General features: G+C 30.8%; 1 protein-coding gene across 2 annotated transcripts in view; it reads left to right on the forward strand.

Annotated features, from left to right (window-relative positions):
- Window positions 1-1,106: 1,106 nt before the first annotated feature.
- LOC136795040 (uncharacterized) overlaps window positions 1,107-14,176 on the forward strand; it is an 18,603-nt gene continuing 5,533 nt past the window's right edge. Inside the window, exons 1-6 of one of the 2 annotated variants that reach the window (XM_067052268.1) lie at window positions 1,107-1,247; window positions 4,418-4,625; window positions 5,927-6,092; window positions 6,192-6,333; window positions 11,560-11,699; window positions 13,775-14,046. In XM_067052268.1, the coding sequence (XP_066908369.1) occupies window positions 4,542-4,625; window positions 5,927-6,092; window positions 6,192-6,333; window positions 11,560-11,699; window positions 13,775-14,046 (804 nt within the window). In that variant the 5' untranslated portion in view covers window positions 1,107-1,247; window positions 4,418-4,541. Of the gene's footprint in view, window positions 1,248-1,298; window positions 1,397-4,417; window positions 4,626-5,926; window positions 6,093-6,191; window positions 6,334-11,559; window positions 11,700-13,774; window positions 14,047-14,176 lie in introns of those variants that run through there. The other variant, XM_067052269.1, reaches the window with a different exon arrangement.

The following is a 14,176-nucleotide window of genomic DNA, read 5'->3' on the forward strand; positions in this document are numbered from 1 at the left end:
AATTGACACATTTAGGGACTATTGAGTCACAAGGTTATTCGTTATGTTCCGGCTTTGAACAACAAGCTCATATTGGTGTTTTTGAACATTTATCAGCAAAATGCCCAAATTTGAAGCATTTTCTGCACCTAATTGGGTTCGACACGTACATTTTTACATTTATTTTGTGAAACCCTACATAAATAGTTTTGGGAAGAGTGGGAAGTGAAAAGGTATGGACATAGAGGTGTGTTCTCCTCTCTATCCCTGTCTTTTTTGTTACTATTCTACTAACTTCCTTCACATTATAATTTCCCAGCTCTACTAAAATTTAATTTTCTTCGACTCCATCTAAATCAGGGCAAAATATCACCCCCTTACATATATTTAATTTTTTATGTGGGCTTACTTTTATTTGTATTATTCTCCCGAAGGTGTTTAGCCTTAACAGTTTTTCAGGTTGTTCTCTGGATCTTGTTTAGACTAAAATGATTACGTTTCTTAGTTTTTTTTTTACATTTTTTGGTTCCCCTCACTGGTTATTTATTGATTTATATATTAAAAATGGTCAGACTTTTAGTAGGTCTCCTTCTTCATTCCTTTCTATTATTAAAATTGGTTTCTATTTTTAGGTTCTATTGATTCGATTATGTTTTGTCCATTGATGCTTTTCCAGCTCTTTTGAACCCTTTTAAGAGTAGGAGATTTATCAGGTGATTTATTCATTGTATAGCGGTTTCTTTGATATTATTATTGGCTTGAGTGGCACAGAATAAACTATTAACTAAAAACTGTTTAAAACTATTAACTGTTAAGAATAAGTTTAGAGAACTATTGCTATCACTCATCTGGACGATTTTTTTTATCGTATTCTATCTCTTCTATTCGTTGGCGGATTCTCTTCAAATTTCACAAAAAGCTTCCTTGATACTAACTCTTTCACTTGGTAGTACTCACAAACATTTACGTTCATTTTATCTCCCATAAATTGACTCCCTCAGAAACTAACCTTTAAAATGCTTGCTATCTTTATAAAAAACATATGACAGTCCTCACAATAAGCTATTATTTTAAATACGGTGACAATTTGTTTTGTTTTGCAGGAATCTATTCAGCTGATAACGTGTCCAGAGATGCTTATGATACTGTTGTACGTTGAAGCTTTGGAAGATAATGAAATCTTTATCGCTGAAGGAGTTTTACAAGTTACTAAATTAACTAACCCTAAAGGGGATTCTTCTGTCGAAAGAATATCTCAACCTCAGCTGGTACTGCAATGTGTTTAATTAATTTTTTTTTTTTTTTTTTTTATTAAATTTAATGTAATAAATCCCAAAATAGCTTTCCAATACTATTTTTAGTATCTTGGATCTAACTTCATTGAGGAAGAAGACACTAAACGCAACGTCATTGTAGTGTAAGTAATGTCTATAAAGCATATTGTCCCTGAAGTTAATTGTAATATGTCATTAGCTTATCCAAACATTTTTGTTTCATTTAGAAGTTATCACTTTAGTGTTAAGTCCTGCATGTTTTTTGAATGTTGTATCACTTTCTTCTACTGTCTTTTTTGAGAATTTAACTTTCATTTACACCATTTCTGACCCTTCATTAACTAACATGTTTTTATTACTATATATTTTTTTTTTATTTGTCTAGTCATTATGTTTATTAGAAAAAATATTTTTTAATTCTGGTTGCAAAAAAATGTTATAAATAAGCATGATCTCTTAATTTTTTATATCAAAGAGGTAAATCTAACATCATGTTACAAACTCATGTCTGTGTCATCATTAACATTTACACCATTTTGATGATAGAAAGAGTTAAAACTAGAAAAAAAGTAATCATTAATGAAAAATTTTAAAGAATAAACACAAATGAATTGGAAGATGCATGAGTGTTCACACCATAGATGCAAACCAAGAACACATACAATAGTTATTCAATCAGTTGTTAAGCTCTATAGATTTTTAAAATTTTAAATTTTCGACACTGTCCAGTAATAAAACTAAACCAATAACTTGAAGCAGTATCACATCTCTCATTAAAATAGTTAAAAATATGAAAATGGGAAAATGATAGTCTGGAAGTGATTACAATATTGCCAATAGTTAGATGGAATTATAAAATACTACCCAACTGTAAACTTATTTTTTAACACTTTTTTATTTTCCTTTTCATTTTACTTGGTCATTTCTGGCAGATGGGATGGTCATCCTATTGGTAACCATTCTGTTCTAGTCAGAGTGAAACGTCGAGATACGTTCCGTACTTCTACCATGAAATAAATTTTATACACCCAATCCAGATTCAAACATGGGCCGCTTCTGACTTGAGGTTGTATTCTGAGACTCTCAGCCATTATGGCCTCTGTTTTCCAACACCTATCTATAACAGTCATACTTTATAACCTTTCATATGTTGTAGCAGTTATGTAGTTTGCTGTTGTTTTAAGGACTACATTAAATTGATCCCTAGCCTGTTCTTCACTGCTTTTTGCTTGAAATAGTTTTAAATGTTCCTCCTTGATTGTTCAAGAATCAATGTAAAATGTATGCACGGAGCCAGAAATGGGTGCTGAATCCATTTTAGTCTGTGAGAGTTTACTTCTATGGAGGGGACCGGAAAGTAATGTAGTTTTTTGGGCCTGTCACTATTTGATTGTCATTTGTCAACTCATTGTGTACTTCAAAGACATTCTAAGGTTATTTTGACTTGTTTAGTTGTAAATAATTATATTTAAATTTACTTTTTTGCAATTTTGGGTGAAACAGCCAGCTAATTACCATAACATGTACATATCCGGCATTGCATGCTTTTTTAGTTTAGCAAAGATAGTAACACAACAATTGCTAGTTTTTACAAAACATTTGTGATGTTTATCCAAACATATTAGATGTTTGTAAATGCCAAAGGTAATTTTCCAAGTCCAAATCTTGTAATTTTGATCTTTACAACTCGTATCGATCAGGAAGACCAATAATGTTTGACAATAATGAAAAGTGGAAGCAAATCCGTGTCAGACAATTGAGGATTTGTCAAACAGTCTTAACCAATCTTCACCAACCATCTAAGATCATTTGATGCAAATAGGGAAAGTTAACAGAGCAGGTATTTAGGTCCTGCATAATCTGTCCGAAGAGAAGCTAACCGAAACACTGCATGCAACTTATTGTTTCAACAACACAATACAGAAGCTTTTTTTGATCATAAGAGATGAAAATTGGGTCCTCTATGATAATCTAAAACACAAAAGGCAGTAGCTCTCTCCTAATGAATCGCCACAAATTTCTGCTTAGCCAAGTTTATACCCCAAAAAGGTCCTTTTGTGAGTTTAGTGAAGTAATACCAACAGTATTCGCAGCATTGTTCAATTTTAAGTGCTAGAATCTGGACAAACTGTGAATACAGACCTTTTCTGTGAATAATTAAATTGTGTAAACCAATCTTTAATTGAAAAGTGCCAGCAATTGTCAATATAAAAGGCGTCCTTCTGCAGCATGGTAAAGCAAGACCGTATTGTGCTAGACCACCTGGAAAAAATTAATGTATTGAGGTGTGAGGTGCCTCACATGATGTTGCACCATCAGATTTCCATTTATTCCAATCACTGCAACATTGTTTAAGTGGCAAAATATTTGCAAATTTAGATGATATCCATTTTGCTCTAAAACCAATTAATTTTTATCAATCCGGTATCGAAAATTTGCTCACTAGATGGCAAAAGGTTGACAATAAGGGTGATTACATCATTGATTAAAAATAAAAACTTTTTAAAAATTTAATGTAAGAAAACAACATTACTTTCCAGTCCCCATAGTTCTATACCAAATCACGGAATAGATCTGAGTGCCCTACTCTGGTTAGAAACCTGTAGGGTCCTAGGGTTCCTTAATGGGAATTCAGTAGTAGTTTGTTTAGTTTCTACCTTGGAGAGAATATGTAAGGGTATTACTTGTATTACCAACAAACAGCAATGAATGTCACAACTGAAAGAGCATCAATTTTGAATGATTTTTTCACTTAGAATTAATTTTATACCAACTTTCAAGTGATTGATTCATATCTCAAAACTGAAAAGCCTCCAATATTGAATTAAATCTTCCATTTAAATCAAAAACATTTCCTTCAAAATTTTTATTTGTTTGTACATGTTAATAGATTTATTAATTCTCTGGGTCGTTATAATATGTGGGGATACCAATTATGATAAAACTCTAAAACCAAATATTTCAAAATTTTCAATTGCACTTTAGGAACCATGACAACCGTAACACCCATTGTCTACGCAGATATTGCCAGTGTTTTTATTTCACCATGGCAACCGTGTTTTTTATAATGATATTGTATCTCATGATTGATTATATATTTATATTTATCAATGTTTGATATGTACCAGTTTCAGTTTCTTTCATTGTTTCATTTCTATTTTCAGTTGACATTCTGTTGTTTGGACCCCGATGACTATAGTGAAGTACCACTGCTTCAATATCAACAAGATAGCATTCTCCGTGAATTAAATAAAACACTTCTTGGATTTAGACAAAAGAGCCCTTCTAATGGAATCCTCCCTAAAAGGCTTTCTCCCATTGGCGAATCATTTAGTTCAACTCCTGAAAAAGAATCTCTACACAAAACTGTTAGTGAGTTACCTAAAATTATTGTTGTGAAGTAAATAATAGATAAAGATTGTTATTGTGGTGGATTATTGTTGTTTGTAGGTTTTAAAGTACATGAATATGGGACAGTGGTCCCGAAACGTTGTGCTACAATATGTTAATTTAAAATAAATTATATTCAAATTTTTTAACCTCAAAAAAATTTTATTTAATAACAATTAATTTTTATTTATCTGATACACGTGAATTAATGAAGTTCCATACATTAATTTGAAATAACAGTTAGTATTTATAAAAATGAAATTTTTTTTTCAATTTGTTTTTGTGAAACAGAGCTAATTAATAAAAGTATTGGACATTGAAACATTCCTAGATTTTGTTTAAAAAAAAAAAACCTACTGCTACAACCCATGAAGGATCAAGGGTGCAGTACTTTATAAGGAAGTACTGTTATTAGACCAATGGTTGTGCAAGAAGGTGATTAGGTCAGAATCACGCACAACCACCAGATTTTTACCCAATTAAGGGTACCTACTTTATGAGGCTGGGTGGATCCCAGGAGGACTTTAGAACCCACTGGGTTAACTCACAGCTATTGTGCAACAGAAAACAATTTTCTGCCTAGCCAGATTCGAACCTGGGTCCCTGGAGTTAGTAGCATCGTACCATCGTGGTCCCCAAATTTTATTACAGAAACTCTTAGTTCAAAAATCTGTTTTCTTAATATGATCTAGCAAATTTCATGGAAATATACACTAAAATCACAATTTTTTCCCGACTACGGTGAAGCTGAAAGGAGGTTAAGATCTTTAGTGGTCTCACATAACACTCATTTTGTGGGAACTACACAACTGATTTTTAAATTGAATGTCTTATGATACTCAGTGATATCATGTGAGTGTTTGAAATCAATTTCAGCTCAACCGAAAAAATATTTTATTACCTAAATGACAGGGATGTCAGTGGCCATAGTGAGAATCAACAGCATTAATATCTATTCACATTTTTATTTGAAGATCCCATACACAGTCAATACTGAATTTCATCAATACATTGACTGTTTTAGGGGTATATTGTTGCAATAATACTGACTCATGTGTTATATTTGTATGTAACACGTTCAGTAATATTGATCATGTAAAACTGACTTTATGTAGATAATATACATAATGTAATGTAATAACATTGATAATAACATGAATTTTTGATTAATTGATATATTATCATAGCTTTCATTTTCTGTTTGATTAATCATGACAAAAAGTGATGTATCATGTGATTAAACTATTTACTTTAACCTATTTTATTGTTTTTACTTTTTATAGACCAAGCACACACAGGATCACCTCTCTGTGGATCAGAAATTCATAGTTTTAGGATCATCAGGTGAATGTTTGCCAGTTATGAGGAATCATACTAGTTATTCTAGCTGTCATTCTGCTTCATCAGACACCGAATTTCATTCTGCCAGAACTAGTTTTACTGATGAAGGTATATTTATTTTAAATTTGGTCTGTTATGGTTGAATATGATCATTATCATTGTTATGTACTAGTAACAGTTGTTAAAGTGCTAATGATCTTGATTCAGATCCAGAAGAAGATGCTGTTTTTCGAAAATATAGCTGTCAATTAGATAGAGAGGATCAAAGGATAATATTTGCTGAACGTTTGAAAGAAGCGATGGAACAACCTGAAATTGCTGAATCTGAAGCAGATTCAGAAGATTTAAGGTATCGTTTATGAACCTTTGTTATGTTTGTGAAATTTGATCTCAGCACAAATCAGAATCAGCAGTCGTTTTATTGTTTCATTTTAATCACATCACTGCCTAAAACATTAAACACAATAATTATTCCTTTTCTATTTTTTTTATTCGAAAGAATTTTTCTTCTATTTTTATTTTATTTATTTATTTTTTTTTATTGTATATTGATGAAAGTATTAAACTAAAAGAACCAACTGAAATCAATAAAAAAATTCATCTGATGAACTGAAAAGTTCTCAAAAATGAAAAGGGTCATGCTTTAAAAATATACTTGTTGATATAGCAATTAAACAAATTTTTTGCTATTATAATTTTTATAGGTACATGATAGTCAAAATTGAAAAATATTGTTTATTTTTCTTAATTGTTGTAATATTAGGAGTCTAGAAGAAAAAACACACATCATTTTTTTTTAAATTATTTAATAATTTATATACATTTTTTTCTCCCTTTTATTATACAGTAAATAAAACTTATTCTCAGGTACTTTACTTCTCATTTTCTATTTATTATTTTTTTTATGATGTAGTATCCTAATTCCTTGAAAATAGACTATAAGGACGTCCTGAAGTTATAAAAAAATATTTCTAAAGTCCCTAATAGGAGTCAGGTATTTAGAAAGTGGGATATATATATTTAACCTAATTTGGGACATAATTCTGTTCTTACTTGCAAAAATTGAAAATTGATTTCCCCCGAATTGTTTGGATGTATTTATTAATATTTCTTCATGACAATGAAAGGTCCTTTTAAAACGTGGAGTGTTTAGTGATTGTTTATGTAAATACTTACCTTGGTGCTCCTAACATCAAATTGAAATTGGATTTTTTGAGGCGCATTGACATGTGTATGATGCATCAGACATTGGTCTACTATTCTCCCTAGTTGAAAATAGCTAGTAAGGAGTGTCAAACGTTAAAGTTTATTTGTGTAAAATTGTTCTTGTAACAATCTTTTTTGCTCCAATGGGCGTTTTACTAATTTTTCTTCACGATCAATGAACAGTAAATTTTACTTATGATCACCAGTTGTTATAGTAAGGAAATACCATCTGCCGAAACCAATGCCAAGCATTACACTGTGTTCTTGACTTGGAAGAAATGGGCTGGGGAACCATTTAACACCCCCATTTTATTCTGAACTTGTCCCTCTGTAATTACTTTTTGTACCCACCCTTGAATGAATCATTTGGATTAGAAGGATTTTAAAGCAATGAAGAAGTCAAGGAACACATATGGAATTGGTTTACAACTTGTCCTCAAAATGTTTATGAACAAAGAATATTCAAGCTGTCAAATCGATGATAGAAGTGTGTAGTGTGTCCTGCTGGAGACTACATTGGGAAATGCTGTAAGTATGGTTAGCGTTTAACATTAATGAATAAGTGTCTTCAAAACATTACCATATATATTTCATTCACATTCATAGCTTAAGTTCTTTTTAAAGCATACCCTTTTTCATTTTTATTTTAGTTGTATTTGTTATTAACTTAGTTTTCTTATTTTGTGTCAAAAGACATTTCATATTATAGATCAGTTTTACTGTTAGTTTATTTTAATTGTTCATTTTATTTTTGAAACATTGGTCTTAAGTGTTAGTTACTGAATCACAATGTGGTCCCGTAGGGTATGATGGATTTGAACCTACAATGTTACTATTGGAAGAGACTTATCCGAGAGAATAATTGACTGGCTTTAAAGGTCCTCGTATCAAATCACCATGTCATATTGATCAAAGCAGCATCTTTGCAATGCGTATGTTTTTTAAATATAATTCTGTTGATATTTTTAAAGAAGATTACTTTTAAAGTTTCTCAATATTGATCATTTCCACAGAATAGCAGGCTAGTCGATCAAACATGGTGTTGGTTACTAATGGTAACATTTGAGTCCTTACCTTTCAAAGTTGTTTTGTGAACTCAAGTCTTAATTTATTTTCCAAACAGCTTTTTTAAGCATTTTTTGTGTTGTTGATTTTATCTTAGCTGTAGCATTCCTTGATTTGTGCAGTGGAACCTCCCTTAATGGAAATTTCCAACAAACGGACATCTCTCATAAGCGGACAGCTTTATTTTCCTTGGCGTATTTACTTTAGACTGTTTTTAACTTCTGTTAACTGGACCTTTTAATAAATGGACAGAGACACATATCAATTTATATTTCGAAAAAGTTATTCTTAAACAGACAATATTTGAAAAGAAAGATATAATTTCTTTGAACAGCAGATGGTTAGAGTTAATACAGGGTGTTATAAGTAATTTCTTAGAATATGATTTTGCAGAATGGCTAAATGGTTTTGTTGGGAAGAAAGGGGGGTTTGAATGCAAATAAATCAACATTGTTAGAAGAACCTTCCCATCCAGTCTTGTAAATATTTTATTTTAACAATTTTACTTCAGTTGACCTTATAACTATATGCCTATATGACCTTATGTATGTATATATGTATATGACCTTATAACTATGTATCTATATTGTGTGTGTTTGTGAAATTTAATTTGCCTTGTATTTAAAAAAAAAATTGAAACAATTTATCATAATGACATAATTGAGGTGTAGAATTTCTGAAGTTTTCTGATACAACCTGTATATTTTATGGATGATTACATTTATAGGCCCTGTACATTTTATGTATGAACACGTGATCTGAATGTATGAACATCTGATACACCCTATACATTGTATGAATATATTTGCGTATGTGTCAGCGAAAGTATTGGTTCTACAATTTTTAATTCCTTTCATTCTGAACCCTCCTAAAACTTGTTATCATTTTATTTACCTTTTCAGTTGCTTGCTATGGGTTTCATGCTCAGAATTTTAAGTTACATGTTATAACCACAGGTAATTTAGTTTCATAGGCTTAAAAATTCATAATTTCTATCAATTTGGTCACTTGAAGCCTTATTAAGTTTTTATGAGAATTCTTGTGTTTTTTACAATTTTTCCAAAACCATCATATATTCAATTATAAACCAAATCTTATCTCATTATTGTAACTTTAATATGTGTTAAAAAAAAATTCTGGTTTTTAATTAATTTAAAAATTTTGGTTATATCTACAAAAATTTTAGGTGCACATGCACGCTATATAAAAATTTCTTTAAAACAACACCTTTCTTTTGTTGATTGCTTTAGTACTTCCCCTGTAAAAGGGATATTTATCATGATTTTTAAGAGCGAGCATGATTTGCTGATTAATTCTCTTAGTAATTCTGAAACTCAACAATAAATACTCCACGACATTTGTATGATCTTATATAATTGTTGATTCTATATAAAACTGTTCTTAAGACATGGTTTTTAATATTTATGATGAGTCATTGACCGTAAATGAGGTGTGGCAGAAAAGTAATGAGACTGATTTTTTATTTACCAAAGTTTTTACATTTTTAAAACATCAATTTCATCCCCTTCAAAGTAGTTCCCTGGGGCGGCTACACGACGTTGTTCCCACTGTGGGTAGCAGTGCTGGAAGTCTTCAGCATGTCCATTACACTCTTTTGAATGTTTTCTAAAGTCCCTAAATGAGGTATTTAGTGGACATTTTTCTGTTTAGGAAAACGGAAAAAGTCACAGGGACTGAGGTCAGGTGAATAGGGGGCTGGGGTACCACAGGAATGCCTCTTGAGATCAAAAATTCCGTTTTGGAGAGAGCAGTGTGACATGGGGCGTTGTCACACGAATGACCCTTTTTCTGAGCCTTTCAATGTCTTTATAAAAAACTTGGTTAATAGTTTGTCATGGAGGAACAAATTCTTTGTGGATCCTTCTGTAAAAAAACAAATCAGCATTGATTTGATTTTCGATTTGCTCATTCGAGCTTTCTTTGGTCGAGGAGAGTTTGCAGGAGCTTTCTGTGTTCGAGGAGAGTTTACAGCATGCCACTCCTCACTTTGCCTCTTGGTCTCAGGATCATATTCTAAAATCCATGATTCATTACCTGTGATCACACGGCTAAAGAAATCTTGCTCATTAGCGATTCTGTAAAGAAGATCAAGATATTTGTTTTCTCAAATCTCCTTCTGCTGAATTGTGCGGTTCAATGCGCCATTCTGGCACAGTCCTTTCGCATTTGCAAATTTGATAAACGGTAAATCTCTACAAATTTACGAACTCACTCAACATTCTTAATGTTAAGCAACGCTTTGATCTCACAAAAGTGTTCACGCATTCGATATTTTCATCAGTTTTCGAAGTTGAAGGCCTCCTTGAATGGTGTTTTCTGCCTTCCAAAAATGATTTGTGCCAGCAAAAAACTTGAGCTCAGGATAAAGAATGTTTTCCATACCCCTGTTTTAACTTTTCAAACATTGCACTTGCCAATTCTCTAAGCTTAACATAGAATTTAATGGCACAACGTTGCTCCTGATTCCGCTTTTCCATTTTGTGTTACGCACAACCAAAATACAACTTCACTAAAAGCAGTCACAAAAATCACGTAGTTAATGGAAGGAGTTGAAACTCGTACTGAGCTATGGCAGGGTACTGATACACATGTTCTATCAAGGACAACAGCGCAGGGTTACCAGATCTCTTGCAGTGTTGCCAGTCTCATTACTTTTATACCACACCTCATATATTATAACTATTTACCATTCTGTTTGTATTTTATTTTTATATGCTCAGTTGTAACATGTTCTACAATTTGTTTGGATGGATTTCCCAATGGTTTTTTTATTTTTCTTAGGTAAAATGAAATTTGCTAAATTTTTGAAATTGCTTATTTAAGATTTTGTTGCTAAATTAATAAAGAATAAACTATCTTTATTTTAAATGAAAGAGTTATAAGGGTTGAATAAACCTTCAAACTAACAATGATTGGCACTTGGCTTGCTAAGGTCCTCTTAATTTATGTATAAATTTAGAAACATTAGAACATCCTTCATATGAATTCGTACATTTCTATTATAGTCACTGGTATATGATGGTATACTTTATAAACATAACTAATTTTTTTTTTTTTTTTTTTGAAGGTTTTGCCCTAATGATTTTAAAGTCATAACCCAAATGATCCTTAAATTTAATTTTTAATATTAATTTTCATTTATACATTATTTATTTATTATATATTAAACTACAAAATAAAGTTATTGAAAATATTCACAAGAAACCTAAATCTTTTTTTATCAGGCCAATATTCTTCATTAATTATGAATATTTCAAAAAATTAATTTTTTTAAATTTTTTAGGTTATTAGGGCGTGATGGTTCATGTGGATTTGTGTTAGATGAGCAATCTGAGAGTAATTTTGATTGTAGACGTGTTGCCCAAATGAAACATGAAACTTCTGCCTCTTCCAAATATAGTTTTACTACTGATTACAGCTCAGGTATATTGTTATTGTATCAGCTATGTATTGTTATTGAAGGTTCTTATTTATTTTTAAATATTTTATTGTTAAACTACGATAAAAAATTTAGTGTTACAAAATAACAGTTTTTATTAATTATGAAAGTTTACTACTAGGTAATGACTACCTTGCTTCTAAATGAGTATTCTCTTGTATAGAAAAAGTTAACTTTCTCGTAACATATCTGATTGATTTTTATATAACAAGAATCTCTTAACTATTTAGCCCAATGTTGCACTGAATCCCTGATTAAGTCTTAGGTTGTCTATCCACTGGAAGTAGCAATGCTATGAAGGAAATGATTCTTGATCCAGGGAAGGCTTTGAGTATCTCCTGTCTTACCATTGGTCTACCTCAAATGGAACCTATCAGACAGAAATGGCTCAATAATTCTGGAATCATGTATTTTCACTTTGAATAATTCTTTGCGATATTCTTTTAAGTATACATACATTGATGTTGAAGCCTAAGGTGAACAAAGTAACCATATTGTTTCGGGTGACTCGGAGCTATTTGAAGAAGTAGAACATAGTGGACTATTGACTAATCAAGAGAAAAACATTTAAGCAAGTAACAGTACCGCATCCCATGCTTTAATATGGACCAGAAAGTTTCCTATGAAAACCTAATTGGTACATTCTTGTGCTCCAAGGAGTTAGGCACGCTTATTATTAAATTAATTATAAATATAAATCATGTGTATAACAAGTTGTATCTACCTTTGGCTTAATAGGGAACAAATGGCGCATACTGTGGAAACCTATTGAATTTTCCTCTTGAGAAATCACGAAACAGTGAAATGCATATGTTTATTACCTAATAAAATATTAAACACAGAACAAATGTAAAAGCTCCTAGCAGGATGGACTACTTTAAGAATAATCTCTTTGAATGTGGATCATCATATGTAATCTTCTGGAGTAGCACTGATAAAGCAACTTGAGTGTCTTTAAAAACTTTCATATATGCAAAGTACCAAATACTTATTGCTAGTGTTTATTGCTAATTAAAAGTGCATAGCAATGAGCTTTTGTTTTATCTAGACTGCATTGCTCTGGTCTCTTAACAGAAACATTTGAATGTTAGAGTATTCAAATATTTAATTTTTTTAATATATATATAGCTGACCGTAAAACTTAAATATAAGAAGATGGTCAGAGTTGCGGTCAAAAAAAGAACAAGTAGTTATAAACTATTTGTTCTTTTTTTAACCGCAACCCTGACCCATCTACTTATATTTAATATTTTTAGTTAAAATTACGAAATATTCTTATCACATGCAAATTATCAAATCAATGTTATTTATCAAAATAATGCAATTAACATGCTATTTAAAAGGTCCAATAACCCTATATTTTAATGGAATTATATGTAAATCGCAAATAATTTTTAATTCAGACGTATGAAATAAATTATAACTTTTTACATATAAAACTATATTTTCTTTTATCCTCAAAATATAATATTTTCTCCGCACTATTAATTTTTATTTTTTACATGGATCTTAGTTTGGATACTCCTGGTCTAAACCATTTTAGGTTCTAATATTATATTTGCTATATTATAATAATATCCCACACCTGATTACTACATACAAATTACTATTCAGTCAGATTAAAAGAAATAACTATCATAAATCCTTCAACTGACTGTTAAAGAAACAGATTCTCTTTATTCAAAGCAAAATGGTGAACATTAATAACCTTCCTTTGTCTAAAAAACATTTTTTTTTTTTTAGATTTTTAAAGATTAAATATAAACAAGCACAAAGCTGTTATATCAAAGAAAAGTTTTGACTTCATATATGGACTTAGATCATGTGCCATAAAAACCATTGTTTATGGATGTATAAATCACATAATTTTTATTATATTAAGTACCATGAGTAATGTTATTTTAGGAAAAACAATCTTTGTTATTAATCGTGGAATTATTTTTTCCTATTCTAATATAAAACCATTCCTAAATATTCTTTCTATTCTTAATAACCAAACAGAATAGTGATTTATTTTTAAAATCTCTTTTAATTGATTATATTTGGGTTTTCTTTTTAGAGTTGGGTGTAGTTTATGAACAATTGAGTGGATGGCTTGATGAAGATGATTCTCTTTTGTACGAATTAGACAGTACAAAGTCAATGAGGGAGCGTGCTGTTATACAGTTTGCGGGAAATCTTTTGAAAAGGACTCTTTCAGAAAGTTTTGTTGGAGTTCCCGTTGGTGATGGTATTCATGTTGATTTGCTCCCTAATCGACATATTAAAACTGCTGTGAGAAGTCTTAGTTTAGAACTTGCCCGACATAAGAGCAAATTGGCTGCACAACTGGTAAATAATATTGTTTTTAATAAGCTATAATTTTATAATAATCTATTTCTATTACAATAAGGCTGATTATAGTAATAATAAGGGGACTTATTGTTATAGTAATGAAAGTAGGTAATAATTTATATTTTAT

Source organism: Halyomorpha halys, unplaced genomic scaffold (assembly GCF_000696795.3).
Source record: "Halyomorpha halys isolate HHAL.00 unplaced genomic scaffold, Hhal_1.1 Scaffold664.1, whole genome shotgun sequence".
Taxonomy (NCBI): Eukaryota; Metazoa; Arthropoda; class Insecta; order Hemiptera; family Pentatomidae; genus Halyomorpha; species Halyomorpha halys.